We start from the raw sequence: 19,505 nt of genomic DNA on the forward strand, positions 1-19,505 counted from the left end.
TTACATTACGAAAAGCAACGGGTGGTTTTAAATGTAATGGCTAGCTTTTGAGGCAGCAGCACCAGATGCAAAGCTGCTCTTCTGCCATCTGAATCTCTGAATGCGTTCTGGCATGGGTGCTACCCAGACAACTGAAGAGAACTGAGCGGAGATCTTGTACTGAGACTGAGACTCTGAGATTCTCACTTTCACAAAAATAACTTTGTGAGGATGATAAAGACTTATAGCGATAATGGGAGCAAACAGAAACCCAGTCACTTTTGTCACATTCTAGCCAACAAAATCCATTTCATTGACTCCAGGGAGTACCAGTGTGTGTGCAAATGAGCAAACGTTTGTCACTGTTCTTATTTGAGTGCTGACTCATGGTGACCTCAGCACTCTTGTTAAGCTGGTGCACATGACAAAATATGTGCAGTCATAATGCTTAGTGTTATCTAAAAGATTTAGAGGGAGTGGAAATATGCAAATTCATCTTGATGGCTTGATGATGAACAATCCAAGAGAATGATTGCTACTACGTTTTGTAAACTGTTTCAGGAAATAGCCCAGCTAATGGTACTGGTATCCCTGTAAATATACTCCAGTTTTGTTCGCTGAAGAAAATTAGCTAGAGGATTTTGTTGCATGGAAAATGTTTTATTCGATGCATCTCTAATACTGTAAATGAGCAGGGCCAGATTACTTGCATGGTAATTTATTCAGCTATTGAGGATAAATAAATATCTGCCACTGTGCCCCATATTGTTTTCTCTGTCACAGGAGAATGCAGCTGTCATGAGGGTTATTCCCCCGATCCTGTCCACAAACACCTCTGTGTTCGCAGCGACTGGGGTCGAAATGAAGGGTAAGTCCTGCTTGCTCTATCCACTCATATCTGAAAAGTCACTCGTAGTCAAATGACCTTACGGCTGGTTTCGCAGTCCCTACTCCCAACTGCATTAGCGCACGATATTAACTTTACTTAAAATAAAGGTGAATTGTTCGCTGTGATGGATTAGCCTTCTGGAGCAAGTCTCTCCAGTCTCGGGGTATTCAAATGAATGGAAACCGCGGTTGGAATTAATTAATAACTTACTTTGCAGGGAAGGGCAGAGAGAGAGAGGGAGAGGGAGAGCAATACATAGAGAGCAACACAAACAACAAAAAAACAAATAGTAGAAATTGACATGATAGGGAGAGAAAAGTAAGTTACGTGAGCCCTCTCTCTGACTCTGACCTTGTTTGACAATTAGCTGGCTTGCCCAATTATCGGTTCATTTAAAAGGTCTCACATTGTTAGTCAACTCCACCTGTCATCTGCTGGATTCAGTCCAGTCACAGATCAAATTTCCATTCACAGTTTTGTAGGATTAACAGCTGACAGAGGGTACTCTTACCCATTCGAAAACAGATCCTTTGATCAAGGGATGTTAGTTTTGACCTTGTATTTATTTATTTATTTATTTGGTATATTGTATTACTCTATACACACTGTGTGGAGTATTTAAATTGCTGCAACAACTGCAACATCTTTATGAATGAAAAAACATGATCATCCTAGATTTTTACTCAGATTACATAAACACATTTAAATGTTGTACACAATATTATTTTCAAATTGAAATGTTCATATATTTTTCTCTCTGGTTTGCTGTTCCCTGTTCTTTGTCCTCAAGTCCTTGGCCGTACGCTAACTTGGAGAAAGGCTATGACCTAGTTACAGGAGAGCAGGCCCCAGAGAGGATCTTCAGGTGAGTCCTTCACTTCTGGTGCACCTCCTGAGAGCACAGGAGAGCACAACTTCTGCTGGCCATCTGTGACTCTGTGGACACACAAATGATGGTGGTGTTTTTGGCATGTGTTTGCACGTGTGTGTGTGTGTGTGTGTGTGTTTGAGCATGTGACTGAGCATACAGATAAGCAGCCGGCAGATACACATAGACACAGTTGGATGGACACACATATACACCTCGTGCTGGGTGAAGTCTCACCCATGGGCTTTTGTGTGGAGAAATAGCCCAAGGGGCAATTCTGGATGGACGCTTTACTGCCATTTTTCTTACACTTTTTATTCTTGATCATTGTGTCTTACATTTTTCAAAAAGTGCAAGGCTAAAAGGACCCATTCCCTATCACTTAGCTGTTCCTTTTAGCATGTTTCATAACAATATAATAATAATTTAAATTTATTATAAAGCATAAAGTATCTTGTTTTGTACCTTTTATATTTTATTTTTATTTTTTTCCTTTAAATAGTACAGAGCAACTTGACCTTGTGTGTTACATGGACAAAGGCTTTTTTATACAAACAAAATACTCATGTTAATGATGACTATATGGCTTTGTAGATAGAGCTTTTAACACATATAATGAATGTAGGTAAAATATGGAATATGCTAATGTTATGCACTGTGGTATGGATTTGCTCTACCAGTTGGTAATCAGGCACTGTGGGACCATGCTTGTTCACGAACACCCACTTGATATTGACTTTTTCATGAAAAGTTGGTAAAAAGTAAAATTACTGTAATGCACTGCCTTGTAACCCTAAACAATAATAACAACAGTAGTAATTGTCTATAAACATGTGCCCTTTTTGTCTATGCACCTTTGAAAAGCTAATTTGGTCTTATCTGCATTCAGCTGTGTAACTTAATTGAGTTAAAGGATAGCAGTCATGCTCACTACCCCTCCAGTGTGTAGGTAGGAAGAGTTCTCTGTCAGAGTAATCTCGCTCGTCTTCACACTGACCTTGCAGAGTTTGCTTCTCGGCGTGAGTCCACTCTAAGAAATGAGGTACTACATCTGCAATCTTCGTTCTGCACAAAAACACATTCCATCTTTCAGCTGTCCACTGCCAGTTAAAAGCAGTACTCCAATGGCGCCGTCATACACACATACACACACACACAAGCAGCAACCAAATCTACTGCTTGGTTGAAGTGCTGTCGGTCTAGAGTTTGTGAGAGAAGATAGATGAAATAACAACTGCACACACACACACACAGTTGCAGAGCACAATACTATCCCACACTGGGATAGCAGACAAAGTGAGTAAAGATGCAGCAACCAAGTGGAAAACCCTCACTGGGTTCCCATTGGAAGGTTTTTATGTCAGTGCTGTGTAGGGGAGGATGGGAGAAAAGACTTCATTGCTCTTCGGCAGGCCAATGTTAGTCAGTCCTATGGCAGTGAAAAGATGGGCTTAATCATAACAGGGATTGGTTTCACAGATGGGGAGCTTTGCGGGAAACCAGTGCTGCCTCTTACTTTTTATTCTTGATGCTAGGAAAAAATGCAACTTTGATCTGAAGGCACGAGTGTAACATAAAGAATGGTCAGATGAAAATGTAATTGATTAAATCTTAATAATAAAAACTTTGAGGGCAATTTTTTATTGAATTGCCTAGATAGTGAGGGGAGGTCAGAATGAGTGCAATGCATTCAGATTCTAATTAATATACTGGCAGCAGTTTTGTTGAGGTTGAAGGTTTTTAATGCTGAGGTTTGTCAGTGCAGAAAACAGGGTGTTTCAGAAATCAGGTCTTGTACACATACAAAAGCATGTTTAACAGGTTGAGTGTCAGCAATATTTAACAGTGAATAAACTTGCATGATGCCTTGAAGGTGGGGGAAAAACATCATTATATATTTTGATTTATTTAATGTGGGAGTCAAATGAGAGAGTTTGAGTACATGTAGCACCAAGCTTGGTTCTTCTAGAATGTGTGGTATTGTCGCCCACCTGCTCAGATACATTAAAAAGACATGATGCAAAGCACAGCCATATCCTGTGCTATTTGTGAGGCCCTACCAGGTGTCGTTATTCCCAAGTGAAAAGTCTAGGCCCCCCTGCAGGGTGTCGTCCTGAGGATATTAATCTTCACTGGGGAGAAAGTGTTCTGGCAAAATGAAATTATTTTTACACCATCTTGAACAATGGTCATTAGCACACGTGTCACACAAAGCATTGTGCTGCCGAGCACATTACATTTGAATATCTGGTCTTTATAGCTAATATAATATATGACATAGAGTATTGACTATGAGGGTAGGTCAGAATGAGTGCTATGAATTGGCTATGAGTTTATTTTACTATTGAATGTGGTTCTACTTTTGTTGCATTCTAAAAACATATTAAACAAAACCCAGTCTTTAAATAAAATAATTTATAATATATTATAATATATCATTTAAAACCCTGTAAGATTGTGTAGTGATTACTTTAATGTGAATCTGATGATCCAGAAACATATTTGTATATTGTATTTAATCCCGAACGCTATTTAGAATCATAAGACATATTTATCATTATATTACCCTTAATATATAAAATTATATAATGTGCCAGCAATATAAAATCGTTTTATAAAAGTCTTTCTGTCAGTCTATCACCACCCATTTACTGAGTCTTTTAAGCCTACACTTTTTGTTGTTTGTGCTCATTGCTGCAATTGTATCTTTGTATGCTTATGTATATACATACTGTACAAAATGTGTGAAATGTATGACTGGCAAAATTTTATTCGACTAAAAGTCACAAAATGCAAAACAATGCAGGTGTATTTTAAAATGTTGCTTACATATTTTTTGTCTCTTGTCTGTCACTCTATTGCAATTTATTGTTTCCACCGCGTACCCAAAAAGCTGCCACACAAACGATTTAAATGCTAATTTCACCCTCACACTTAGTCTTGCTAAAATTGTGAGACAGCTTTTCACCTCGATGAGATATATTGGCTCATTTTCATATTGTGAGATCTCGAGGTACGAGATCTCGTCACACCCCTACTAATAACAAAATGTTGTAATGTGAAATTAGGTTGACTGACATTTATGCTTTGTGGTTGTGCCAACACAGATCATTCTACAGTCTCGGGCAAGGGTTGTGGCTGCCAGTCAGCAAGAGCTTTGTGGTGCCACCAGTGGAACTATCAATCAACCCCATCGCCAGCTGTAAGACAGACGTGTTGGTTACTGAAGACCCAGGGGAGGTCAGGTCAGTCTGATTCAGCTCAAAGCTCCACATTTGAAAAACTGTGCAAAGCACTTTCCCTGCTGTCCTCTGCTGTCCTGTCTGGTCTATACAATTTTTTTTTTGGAGGGTCTCAACAAATACAGTAAAATCAGTTCTTATTGAATTCAAAACTCTGGCTGTACAGCTTGAGCTACACAAGAATACTTCATAAAGCTCCTTTGTGTCGTGGAGTGTACAAGCCCAAATAATGTATGTCCTCACTTCAGTTGTGAGCTGTTTCCATGACACTTGCTTTAGTGTTGCTGCTGCTATTCTGACTTTAGCAGGGATGTTCATTACATATGACATTCCCATATGACTACATAGCAGGCTTATAGGACTGTCACAGTGCTACTTCATTATTATTTTATCATGGCTGTCGTCTTGATACTGTTTGTCAGTGTAATTGGCTGTAGTCACTATACTGCAGTGTGATTCATGCTATAGGCAACTGTAATTTGGTTTATTTGACATTAAAAATACAGGTAAGCATTAATGAGCAGATTCTACATACAACAAATAAAGGTTTAAGCTTTTTGCTCAAAAGGTATGCTTACTTTGCTTTAAAAAAAATACTAAAACAATGCAAGACAGCTTAAATGAAATAAAAGGCAATGTACCCATTAAGCATATAATCAGGTCATTAAATCATTGGAAGGTCTCAGATTTAGAGGACTAAAGTGAAAGGCAAAGCAGCTTTACAAAAACTTAATTATGGTCTATGCACATAGGGATTTAAAATCAAATCCAAACAGGAAAGTAATGTCGACAAGGTTATGGTTTTGGCAGTGCCACAGTGCAATAACAAAATATTGGCAGCATAAGACTTGTGTTTTTACCCACCCAACCAGCCAATAGGTGCTGGCATGTATCACTGCAACTGAACATCACAAAACATGTCAGAGTATCAGCTGCAGATTAAAACAATCACCCATCTCACGAATCCAACTGACATCAGCTTGGGAAGTGATATGACGTTTGAAAACCAAATTGCCTACCACTGCTTAATAAAAACATTTCACTTGTCACACAATGCAAAGGAATGAATAACATTGTGATACAGGAGTGCAGTATATGCCTTGGAATCACTGTAACCTATAATTTTACCTTGTCACCACACAAAGTAAGTTTACACCATCTTTCAACTATAATCATCAGTACACATGGTAGCACATAATGCACATTTAATAGTACTGATGCAGTGAGGCATTTTTTAATCAAAATACTGAATTGGAGAAAATGATTCTCTGATGAATACTATAGGCTGCTCAGTTGCACATCTGGAACCAGACTTTGACAAGATTTTAACAATTGGGACTCAACAGTAGAAAACAACATGAGTTAACTGTAGCACATTTCTGTAACTTTGTCAATGTGCTGCAAAAAGATTGAAGTCTAGAAAATGATATTAACTTGAATTACTAAGATGTTTGCACTTGTGTAAATGCTCAATATAGAGACCAAAAATATTTATGAATACTGTACATGAAACACTAAAAATATATGATAAATGTAGCACACAAACCAGGTTTTGTCTGATTCCCAATAACACGTTGAACTCTGACGAGTAGTGCTGTAAACAAAGACATGTTTACCCAAAGATGATTGGATTGGCCCCCAAAAGGCATATAAATATATATAAATTTAAAGGTATTTTTGTCCACCAGTGCACCATCCAGTATTTCCCACTCAAAACCACCTCTCGATATATTATATTTCTTATCCATCTCCATGCCTCTGTAATTCTAAGAAATTTGTTGTGTGTCCATCATCCCATTTTCACAATTCAAATAAATGACTGGTGAATGACTGAATGAATGGTAAGATGACAGAGGCAATGTAGATTTTGCTTAAGAAAATCTTATTACGTTAGGTGAGGGGTACTCAGACTTTATTAAGAATGGTCCACATATGAATTAACGAAAGGTAAGAGGTACGAAACAAACCGCGTCCCTGTTTTAACATTACTTATCTCTGACTTACAATGGATTTTTGGCTCTTTGTTTTTAAAGCACATGCTTTATAAATCAGATTTATTATTTCTTTATTATTATGAATATTATGATGACGATGATGATTATTATTCTTAGTAATAGTAGTAGCAGCAGCAGCATTTTTTTCAAGCATGGTGGCTTGGCTCATTGACCAGTTCCTTGAACCTGGTGTGACTGCCAGATGGGATTACTGATCCATGTGTCCATTGGTCCGCAGCTTCTGTGTGAGCACACAGGTTTACACTTCTCTGCTCTCTGAATTTTCTTTTTCTTTGCAAACGTTGAGAAGGATACCTTGTCATGAGACAGCTTTTCACCTTGATGAGAAATATTGTCACATTTTAACATCGTGAGATCTCATGGCACGAGATCTCATCACACAATAATTTGTTTAGAATGTCCTCACTTTACCTGACTGGTAGATTCCTCCAAATCTTCTCTTGTATCTTTTATAATTCAGAGAGCCTAAATTGCAGTAATGAGTGAATACTTAATTTTTGTGTCTAATGTGTATTATATACATTGTTTTCGAAAAATCCAAGGCTTTTTTATATAGCCCCAGGAGCCCAGAACTCCCCAGGCAATTGGACACATCTGCTAATTCTGATGTAAATGGGATTACAGCAGGACTCTTGATTAATTAGCCAAGGTTTGTCACTTTCCTTGAAAAAGAGCTGTGAATAGTGTTGTTGGGCAAAAAAATGAGGACATCTTAGAGCAACAACAGTTTATAGCCATATATCTGCTACTGTACATGTTAATTTGATTAGATCCCGAATATTTATGACTGAAATCACGAAAGATTAGTCTCTCCATTAAGGTAGGGGATAAAGAAATTATTTCAAAGCAATTACTTGTTTTGTGCATTTTCTTTTTTTGACTAAATCTCAAGTGCCACTGTTACTGCGTTATGAATAGACCTTGAAAGGTTATGTCACAACTACAGGTGCGAATAGAGCACTTCAGCAGAAAGCAAGAACTTTTTCTTTTATTTACTTCGCAGCAGAGCTATCAGTCGAAGGTTGTGCCTACATGAAAGTAGCATGTCAGCGGATGTCACCTGAATTTACACTAGCAGTCTTTTTAGAATGCACTATTAATGCCTTTCTGTATAAGCTCTATTTAGAGACTGCCATTTATAGTATTTTATTTAGTATGGTTAACTGTAAGTGAGAAATTATAGCTAACACTTAAATGCAACATATAACATAGTAACCTTTGTAAAAGATGGAAAGAAATGCATCTTCCTTGTCTGCTGTTGTGAGTTGAACTGCTGAAAGATTAATCAGTCTTAAGTGACATCACACCAGGAAATAAATTAGACCATGAAAACATGAAGGAGGAAATACACATTGTATCACTGATTAAAGGCCCACTTCAGTTGGAATAATAAAGTTAATGTTCTGTATTTGGTTAATGATTAGTTCCTCTAACATAGGAGAATCTGTCAGATTGTCATGAATAATGCAGACAACTCATTATCCAAAGCATTATTGTGGAATAAAGTCCCGTGGGACCTTATAGAGTTTCTGGCTGAAGCACTTTCCCAAAGTGTTTATGCAGGCATTGATGTAGTCAGTCATGATAGACATGTTGATGCGGGAAGTAGTGAAATGCACTGTAGCTGTGGCATTAAAAAGGATGCATCCCTATTTCACTTCTGCCCATCAGCTGGCTGACAGAACCCAATAAAATGTATTCTATGTGAAAAAGATAAGTGAGTGTCAAGAAGGTAAGTACCAGCTTAACTATGCCCAGATAGTTTCTCATGATATCAATATCCCCCAACCTCACAATGATTCAGCTTCTTTAATAAGCTTTTTTAGTGATTTTGTTGTAGAATTACACACTCTGTACGTTTACATTGTTTGTGTTATCCGGTATGTGGCATATTGTCAAAGAAAAAGGCATTTTTTTCAACATTTCATCAAAATCAAACACAAAATACGTATCTCCCAGTGTAGCTGTAGCTAGCCATGCTGGTAAGTAAATTTTTGTTTGATCAGTGGAATTCAATGGAATTTTATGTATTTGTGGTGCTCAAAGCATTGAAAAATAACTTTTGGTTAGTCCCTGAATTGTTGATAGATGAATCACAACATTCATAGTAACAATCAATTTATAATTGTTTTTGTATAGTTACGCAAATTAGGCCACGAGGGCAGTGTTCTGTCAGATAAACAGAGTCAAGGCCAACCTTGAGCACTGGTAGTCATGATTTTTCTGGTTACTCGTTCATTCCTCAAAAGGAAATTAATTATAGTTTAGGATTTCAGCCTGTTCTGGGAACATTTGGTGCCTCCATCCCGATTGGCTTAACCAGTGCATGCACATTTCAGTGCCCTGCTCCACGAGGTCAGTGTGCAAAGCTTATTAGAGGATAAGACCTGTGTGAAATAGAATAACGTGCCTCCCTAATTTCACTCTGACTGCGGACCTTCTTAGTAATGTCCTCCATATAGTATTAACCTGCTTTAACAGAAAGGTTACTGAAAATAATAATAATAATAATAATAAAATGCTGCCATATTTTAAAGCACAAGTGATTATAAAGTCTCCAAGTTACTCTCCATCTCAAATATATGCTCCCTTTATTTCCATTATATTTACTCTTAAATTACTTGACCTGTATAGTCTGCAACATTTAAAGCCAGAAATTGTATTGGAAATTTAAATCCGGTGAATGTCCATACTCTATTGTAAGGTGTACTAAAAAATCATAAAAGCATATAAAATAGGTAGTGATAATAATAAAAACAGAGCTTCTGTTTTTGTGGTGTTCAGCACTTATTATTACATTAGTTATTTAAGGATTTAGGAATTCAGTACACACTGTACATACCACATTTGAAATCATGCTTCATTCATTAATCAATAAACTGATAGTCAATCAGTTTTATTTCCTATGTGTTAGGGTGGCATGGTGATACAGTGGTTAGCACGGTCTCCTCACAGCAAGAAGGTCGCGGGTTCAAACCCCTGTGTGGAGTTTGCATGTTCTCCCCGTGTCTGCGTGGGTTCTCTCCGGGTGTTCCGGCTTCCTCCCACCATCCAAAGACATGCGGACTAGGTTAATTGGTGACCCCAAATTATCCTTAGGTGGCCCTGCGATGGACTGCGACCTGGCGACCCCAGGATCCCTGGACAGGCCCCTGGACCCCTGGACAGGCCCAGGCCCAGGGAGTACCCCGATGTCAGCTTGGCTCCGGCCCCCCGCAACCCTGTATGCAGGATAAGCAGTTGACAATGGATGGATGGATGGTGTTAGGGCTGGGCAGTATATATACCGATATAATTTCAAAAGAGAGATAAAATTAGACAATACTGATATAGTTTGATATTGAGTTAATTATTATGTTTCCATAAAGTCCTGCCAGCGTTTTCCCTCTCTCTCTCTCTCTCCCTCACCACGCAGCGTCTTCTCACAAACTCTGAACAACATAGCACCGGTGTTAAAAACAACGGTTCAGTCAGTGTTTCCCACACACTTTACTTCGTCTGTCGTTCGTTAGGCAACACATTGTAGCATTTTTCAGAGAAACACAGACTTATTTTGTTACATCTCACAACATGGTCGATATTTTACAAGTGCGGACCAGGTTAGACAAGTGACAGTGAACACACCAGTCAGATGCCATTCGTTAGCTACCACGTTGGATTTGTTTTGATAGGCTACGTCATCAACTCCTCAACATGCGCCGCAGCTGCTGCTGTGAATGGAATTGCGGGAGGAAAAATCCACAAGACAATTTCTTTTCTTTGGCGACTTTATATAACGTAGCCTACTACTGATGGTGAAAATCACCGGAGCAGACTTACAGGGAGAGGGAGAGATTGAAAGAAGCGGGTCGCGCTGACGTGTTTGCAGCAGAGGTACGTTGGGTCTAGTGTTGCCAACTGTCCCGTATTAGCCGGGATGTCCCCTATATTAGGCCTAATTGATTTGTCCCATACTTGACCTCTCTTGTCCCGTTTTTTGACTACTACGCTGATCTAACCACTGACTGATACAACAGAAACCTCATCATCCAATCACAGCCCCCCTCACGCGCCTCAGTAGGCCTATACGTTAAGTAACATTAAATGCAGCTACTGTGGAAATTGACAAAATAGCAGCAAGGTAAGACTCATAGTGTATCACACTCAAACATGGACTTCAGAACTGACTGTCTTATTAAGCTAAACCGTGCGTTGTTTCATGACTCAAAAGTTGTGAAGAAGATGCACTTGGTAAGAACGAAAACTGAGATGATCACAGTGAATGTTTTAGGAACAAAGACTGTGCGGGATATCCTGAATGATCTATCCCCGACTGAAGGCGAGCCTGTGTTTTACTGTGTTGCCACCAATTCCTCAAACAAGGGAAACAGAAAAATGTTTCCAGTGTGCCTGAGATATGTTTCTGTGTCTGATGGAGTGCAGTGCAAGTTACTTGACTTTTATGAAGATAGTGATAAAACTGCAAATGGTATTCATCAAGTTATGATGAACTGCCTGAAAAAGCATGAACTGGAAATAAAACACACCACAAGCTATGTTCTTTTTAGTTTGTCATATGTACATGAAGGGGATAACCTTTTGTAATCTACAGTGCAAGAGCCACAACTGTTTTGACAGATAGAAAAGGTAGGGGTTCAATTAAAGGAATGTATTACAAGGTACCTGCTGTAAATAAATTATTAAACCTACCAAATATTTAATTAAGAGATTAGCTATCATTATGACGAATTGCTTAGTTAGCCTCCAGTAAAGACTTGCCTTGACAGTACCTGTTTGTTCAGTAGTAAACATTCACACACTTTATAAGGGTTTCATTTAATGGCAGAACCATATACAGAATGCAGAGCATAAAATCCTATGTACTGTTTTGCTGTGCTCTGTGTTTGGTCTAGTTAACTGATCAATAAATGTGTCAGTGTTGGAATTCAGACTGAGCCTTTTTGTTGTCTTGGTATTGCTGGTCCAATTGTATATACAAGGTCTGTACTATACCTTCAAGCCATTATTTTAATGCATAAAATTTAAGCTTACATTGCAGTTGTACTATATAAAGAAGTGTTTCTTGCATTTCTGTTGTTTATTGTTAAACCATAGTGAATGTGTCCACAAACACTTTATGAATATCACAATATACAAACATTCAGGCACTTTAAACTGTGCTCAAAGACTATCATTTTTGTCAGTTGGGAACCGTAAATAACCCTGAGTAATCGCTGACACCCCACAGTAGTGATTAATGACTTCACTCACCATGATCAAGTGAACCATCAAAATGTGACATTGCCAATATTCCAATGCAACTGCAAGAAGTTGACACCAGTAAGAAAAAGAATACATAAATCATCTTTCCCTTCCTCCAAATTTCCATCAAAAAATGTTTTAACTCTACACCCAGGCCGAAGAAATGACATATCAATCTTTATTTTATTTTATCGCTTACTTTTACCTGCTTTTTTCACCCACTAGATTTTCCTCAGTGATTATAGCAAGCTTAAAGAAAATGCACTCTATTCAATGACGGAAGTGCTTGATGAGAGTCAGCATATTTGTGGGGAGCTGGAACAAGAGCATTAATCAAGTGCAGGGGCAGACCAATAATGGGCTCTGTAATCATGCTGGAGCAGCGCTCTAACTTTGGGCAGTGTCGCCTGGTCATTCATCATCTGGAAAAGCAAGAGGCAGGGAGGGAGATTAATAACAAGTACATTAGTCAGTGTTTAGATGCAACCAATGTGCTTCTGGGTCAAGCAACAGAGTCACAGTGCCAACAGAGATGATCTTGATTTGCTAATGATTTAGGAAAGAAATACTGTCAGGATTCTCTGTCTGTTGTTGATTTTGATAACAAATAATTTATAAAAACTAAAGGAATAAAATATAGTTTAAATATCTTTGGAGAATGATGTATGGTACCTGCTTTACCCGTTTATACATCTATATGGATCCGTTTTCAGGCTCCTTTTAATTAAACAATGAGAGCGAACTTTGTTGAATACTTTCTGCACTGTGTGCCGTAATTTAATTTGTTGCACAACATTTTTTTAGAAACGTTCCGATATCCTTACTGCTGCACTTGTTTTTTTCCCAATGTTCCTCCTTCTGGACTGTCTTGCAGGAGGCATCTTGGAATTGATTGTGTTTTCATCTTCGGCTCACTAGTCCCTCTATCCAGAAGGAGAGCCAGTTAGCATGCACCTCACAGCTGAGGCAACCCGTTATTTTTGTCTGCCTCACCTTCTCCACCCTCTGTTTTCCTCTGAATTAAGGAGTCATTTGTCAGTGCTTTGAGTCCCTGCCAGAAACAACTGATGCACAGAATGCCATGTGTTGTCTGTCTAATTTGGAAAAAGTGGAGTTACCAAACAAAGAGAAAAAGAATACCACATGGAAGACCAAGACAGAGAATTAACTCCTTTTTAGATTTTGGAAAGTACTGAGTTACTGAGTACAACAGTAATAAGTGTGATATTCCGTTGTGACTGTGCTAAGCATGGGCGCAACCCAGAGGCAGTTACTGAACTATAGAAAGGAGGGTCTGAGGTCTAAAAGACAAACACACTCCACTTCAACATGCGTCTCAGTTGTACCTGACACCTCGCCCCATCCACTCTGCCTACATTTGTGCATTTGTGTGAAGGGATCACCATGGTAAGGGCCAGGGGGAACTGTTAATCTGGCATACCGGGCATCTGCCCGGTGGACCAACGCACCTTGGGGCCAATATAATTAAAATGACTCATTCATTAATTATAAATAATATATATATATATATATTAAGAGCCATAAAGCAGGGACAGGCAGCGGTCCATAATTTTCTATACTGACACTGGGTTGGCCCAATCATATCTCTTACTAGCCCCTCACTCCCTCCTCTCTGTTTCTGGTGTCAGATGTCAGAGGTTCGGTTCAGAGCTATGTGACAGAGAAGCAGAGGGACAGAGTGAGCAGGAGGAGAGTGTAAGTGAAGCAGTAAGCATGGAGTAGCTCAACAAGGACCTGTAGGGAGGGAGCAGGGAGGTAGGAGGTAGGTGGTGTGCCATGGCATAATGAAATTGATGAATATCACTTCGAATAATGTAAATGATAACAATATAATCGTAACACTATCATAAAGTGAGACAGTCCCCTACTGCTAGTAATCACTCAATGCCAAATAGCGCAGCATAAGCTGTTTGAAATTGTTTTTGTAGCTAGCATAGTTCACGAATGCAGTCTCAACTTTGGCTAACTATGCTACTGGCTGACTAGGTGATGTGAATTTGTCGCTGTGAGTGAAGATTATTAGGCTACGGGTTCCTTTAATAAAGATGCGAGTGTATGGCCTACAAGTCATTTTTATCTGCTTCATGCATTCATTGAATAAACAGCTATTTGCTTATTCTCAGTATTTTATTGTGAAACTGTACAGCTTTGTCGGGGAATTCCAATAATCCTGGACCTAATAATAATTTGAAATGATACTGTGACTTCTAGCAGAGTTTTTATTTTTTTTTCTTTGACAATTATAGGCCTATCCTACTTGAGAATGAGTTGTGTACTCCATCACTTCTGATCACCAAGGAGTCCTGAGTGCAAATGAGTACACTGATCCACTTGCATTGATACACTTATCCATGACACTTCAGCTTTATAGTGGTTTGGGGAAATGGTACAGTAGGTACACATTTTTAAGAGGGCTGCAAGGAAGCTGTATTGATGAGGGGTGTCCAACTGGACATTGGTTTGGGGCAGCCCTTAGCAGAAAAATCACCCCGATTTTTTTTTGTCCCAGTCCAGCCTCCCTAAGGGTTGCTGGTCCCAAACCAGCTAGTGTGGAAAGAAAGTGGATAATAAAACCCTTCAACAGTGGGCCCACACGAGTGCTGATTTGTCAGTTTACTCTACCCTTAAAGGTGGGGTATGCAATTGTAATCTTGAACACATATCTTTTATCATATTCACTGAATATCTCACATATACCACGGTCCACTAGCTGTCTGTTCTCTGTGTGCACTGGAAAAAAAGGAATCCATTCGAGCCATGATTTGTGTGACAGGTAATTTTAAATTACTCGACCACAGACATTCGGCTTACTTTCTAGTTCGCCAACATATGCTGTTGTTATGATGTTAGCTATAGTAGCATGAGAGTTGTGAGAATCACTGTCTGGAGCTGGTGTGCTGGTTCTGGGAAAGTCTCATCCTCCCTGCATGTTAGCTTCGCAGCAGTGATAGTTTGCTAACGCACAACTTATCCAACGTTAGTTACATCACTTGCTGTGTTGTTGTTTGCTCTATATCATGGTATTTGTCATGGTATTGGACTTGTCCCAAGTCACGTACCCCACCTATATCCAGAAATACAGGTGTCGTTCAATTGCCTTTCATGCACATACATGCACCATCTACATATAGCACATGTTGATTATGTTAGGGATGCTACACATGTACAATTTAATAATATGTATACAGTAACTCAGCAGCTGAACAATGAAAGCATCTTTCAGTATTCATGGTGACTGATGCTTCCTTCTCATGGTGGAGTGTGGAGAGTATATCCCACAGTTTAGCTGATTATTAATAGACTACCTGCCTTTTAATGCAGCATGCCCTCCAAAGAGAGTTGTGTGACTTTATACAGGGAGACACTGTATTAGGTCTAGTGGATGAGGATCGGTATGTGAAAGGGCAAGTCTTTACACACCTAAAAAGCAGATGCTATGGAGATCATCCTCACAAATACTACATTTTCAGCAAGAGTGTCCTGATTATCGGTGACTCGTTACTTCAAAACACTCTTGATTCTTGTTGACTATTTAAAACTAGGTGTCCTAAAATCAAGCATGATTCAGAAAATGCTGAATGCATTTGGTGCTCATAACATAAAACTGCCCCATTTCTAACATGCATTTATGATTCATCAACATTTAAAATAAATCCACACACTTTGTTAAATAAACTTTTAATTTATTCCAGCAACTGTTGCAAGGTGTTCAGCTCCCAGGACTCGGATAAAAGCAAGATTTTTAAAGCTGTGGGATTCTTCTATGACCTTGGGCCGCTGTGCGTGACAGCTTACTAGCCATTGTTGCCTAGCAACTAAAAACAAGCGCATATGCGCAAACAACAGTAATAGTTTTTCTCTCTGCATTACGCAGCCACATGATGGTGACCCTCTCATCCACCGGGAGAAAGTCCAGCTGTGCAGAGGCCAGCCGGTGATTTTTTCAGTAGTTCCACAACCGCCTGGCTCGTCTCGCCATGGACAATACCTGAGTAGGAGAGAGTCCACCATCTATCAAGGAGTTTGGTTCCAGAGCCAAAGCTGTGCTAGAGGTGAGCCCAACTGCATTTTGTTGGTACCTCTCAACTCCACGCACAAAATCAAGCACCTTCTCCAAAAAGTGATCAGATTCCATGTTCTAAGGCTAAAGTTTTCATTGCAGAGGTCCACAATAACTGTGTCCCCCCTAGCCTAGGTATTTTACTGACTTGCAGGGTCCTTGGCTCTGGAACAGTTTACCAGCATGTTTGCCTCAAGCACATTATGAGGTGGTCACTGTAATTTGCTTTTCTTTATTCCGTGAATATGGGGAAAATCAGTGTTCCTTTAGGTGTGGGATAATAATTGTTTAGTAAATACATTAAAGCTGAACCTTGAACCTTGGATGCACTTTGGAAGTATCAGGTACCAGAGCAACTGTTGTGAGCTATTCATGTGGGCATTGCACTCTAGCAAGAGTGCATCCTGCCCCCTCTCCTGTTTTTGATAGTCATCATGGTGCGGCTGATTTTTTCAGACTGTTCAGTTTGTCGATGATAGGGTTGCTTTTCCACTGTAAAGTGGAAACAGCAAAGATCTTGATTTTTTTTTTTTATTCTGTTTTTGTCCTGACAACACACGCATTGGTTTGTCACCAAAAGAATTAGACACAAAAAAGTAGTTGGGACCTCCACAAGGTGCCTCAAAAATCAAAGATGACTTTAGTTTTTTAGGCTCTTACTCATCCTCTCTACATTGAGACAGTTGAGGCGGATCAGGAATCTACCAAATTGTGAATGACCCTTTGGTCTGTTTTGGACAACAATTGAAGAGCAGATATTGAGGTAGACCCAGGATGACTCCTGGTGGAGGTTGACAAAGTTGCTACAGAAGATGATCTAGACAGTACTGGACTTCTCTGCTCCACTCATTGCCTAGAAGATTTCAGGCCAATCCATACTCATAAACTGAGTAAACAGATGTGTAATTATTGTGTCTTAACTGCTTTCATCCTGACCTGTGTTTCATGAGAACAAAACGGTTCTGGGTGAAGATTGATTTTATGGGTTCTTGTGGCAACAATAATGATCAATAATATATCAACTATCAAAGTGTAACTGGAAAAACAAAAAGTTTTCTTTCTCATCTTGTTTCATTGGAGACTTCAGTTCAGCTATCCTGTGGCTATCCTAGAAATGCTGACCTAAACAAGACTGAATAAATACAATTAAAGACATGAATTTGAGATATCCCCCAGTCACTGAGGCTATTTGACCCTGTTTACAAATACTGTTTATTTTGCCTTAAGGAAGTCATGTATCTGCTTGACTACAGCAGAGCTGCTCATGTGGCCAAAACAGTAAACTGTAAAATATTGCCAGGAAAAAAATTGTTTGGAGGCATGCATTAGTGCATCGATCTTGAGTTCTGGGAATTACTGGGTGACATCAACACTACTAATGCATAATGTGTCTGCCATAACCACATCACCAGTTTCTATTAGGGAACATCAAATGTTTCTTTATCTACTGCAAAGAGAAGGTGACATTTTTATTATCTTAAAATGTTGTAGTATATTTAATCACATTCTCCATTCTTATAGTATTAGTTAAACAAAGGGCCTGATCTAATATGATGAATATATTGTAATTGTAAATAGTATTTATATACTCTTGTTGTCAATAGGCAATCATTCTAAAACACAGTTTTTCCTGTTTAGTTTATTAACACAGGTCATTCATATCCAGATATGAATGAATGCTCAAATCAATTACAAAAAAAAACAAAAAAAAACATAAAAAACAGTGCATTACTTAATTAATCAAATAGAACAATAGCCACATTTTGGACTGGTTACTTGTCTGGGTTCTTTTGGAAGACATATATATATATTTTTTTATATTCAGAGTTTGTGACAGTGACTGATTGTCTACCTGCACAGCAATGTGTCAGGAAAGGTTTGATTTTACAAAGGGGACAGTTCCAATGTGCTGTCATTGAGAGGTAATACTTCACAGCTCACACAAGGAAGATGTGCCAATTATGGGCTGTTGTGCCATAAATCTGAATATTTAAAATGAGAAGAATCTCTGGTCCAAAACAAAGTGAGCATTCCAAATACTGATTACACACACACTATGAAAAGGGGGGGGGACTTTGTAATTTAAGCATTTTGTAATTTAACAGGTAGGGAGACAATGTCTGTCCACATATTTTGCAATACATCGCTCTTATATTAATAAGATGTGAATTTTTTAATGGTTTTTGTCAATGCTGTGCACAGAGCATTCCTACCGTTTGATAAATTTTAATGCTTTTCCTTTCATCTTTGTCTGAAGCCAATCACAAGGTCACAATATACAATTATTTTCTTGAAAAAAATATTTAACAGTGAATACTGAGTCAGTAAGAGTTCACTTTATCATCTTTGCTCACTGAAGAAACTTTGCTAGATAAATGACTTTGTGATGTTTTATATCCACTTTGAGAAGAGGTTTCTCAGGGACATTTTAAGCAAATTAACAGCAATATCAATGTATATTATTGGTTCACTGGCCCTATTTTCAGTCTCTTCTTTGAGTTGCCACATAAGCACAGAGAGCAAGTACAGAGAGACAAAGACACACACAAACAGTGACAATGACAGTACTCCAAAATCCTCCTTGCTCAGCAGGGCATCTGCCTTCCCATCATTCAAGATCCTGTTGCCGTTTGTGTTTGAGTCAAGTCTCCCTCACAGCACACTGTGGTCTCATTGCAAGAGGCAGTGCTTTAGTTTCTTTGCAAAGAAACACAGGGGTTGTTTACCCCTTTAGTGAATCTAACAGCCGGCATGCAGAACTCATTGTATAGGTATGGCTGAGCATGCTGTGATCAAGCAGCTGAGCAGTACAGTATTGGTCAAGTTGATATTTCTTAGAAGAGAGCACAAAGATCCTTTCTGATATCAGACAAAATTGTCATCTCGGTGCACTCCCCTTCCATCTTGAGTCTGACATTGCCTCCAACCGATTTCCGTGGCAGAGGCCAACTTAATTTTAAGTCGACACTGATGTGTAGAGGGGGTTAAGAGTGGAGCAGAAGAAACAGAAACAAACTACCCACTTTTAATCAATAGCCTTTATAGCAGCGTCTATCTTGTCTACAGCGGTTGCCATTGTTATTACTCCTCTTTGGTTCCAGCACACAGTTTGACAACAGCATAACAATGGCGTTGGTCCCACCCATGATGGTGATTGGCTGATCGTTAGTCCCCCCACGGCGCTTATTGG

The 19,505-nt window shown here is 39.0% G+C and overlaps 1 protein-coding gene across 1 annotated transcript in view; it reads left to right on the forward strand.

The window, feature by feature from the left end:
• The window catches only part of LOC123981501 (astrotactin-2-like), a 176,596-nt gene that overhangs the window by 45,150 nt on the left and 111,941 nt on the right, over positions 1–19,505 (forward strand). Inside the window, exons 7-8 of the mRNA XM_046066361.1 lie at positions 1,659–1,733; positions 4,844–4,981. Of these exons, the coding sequence (XP_045922317.1) occupies positions 1,659–1,733; positions 4,844–4,981 (213 nt within the window). The remainder of the gene's footprint in view (positions 1–1,658; positions 1,734–4,843; positions 4,982–19,505) is intronic.

The sequence above is a fragment of the Micropterus dolomieu genome, linkage group LG13 (genome assembly GCF_021292245.1).
Source record: "Micropterus dolomieu isolate WLL.071019.BEF.003 ecotype Adirondacks linkage group LG13, ASM2129224v1, whole genome shotgun sequence".
Classification (NCBI taxonomy): domain Eukaryota; kingdom Metazoa; phylum Chordata; class Actinopteri; order Centrarchiformes; family Centrarchidae; genus Micropterus; species Micropterus dolomieu.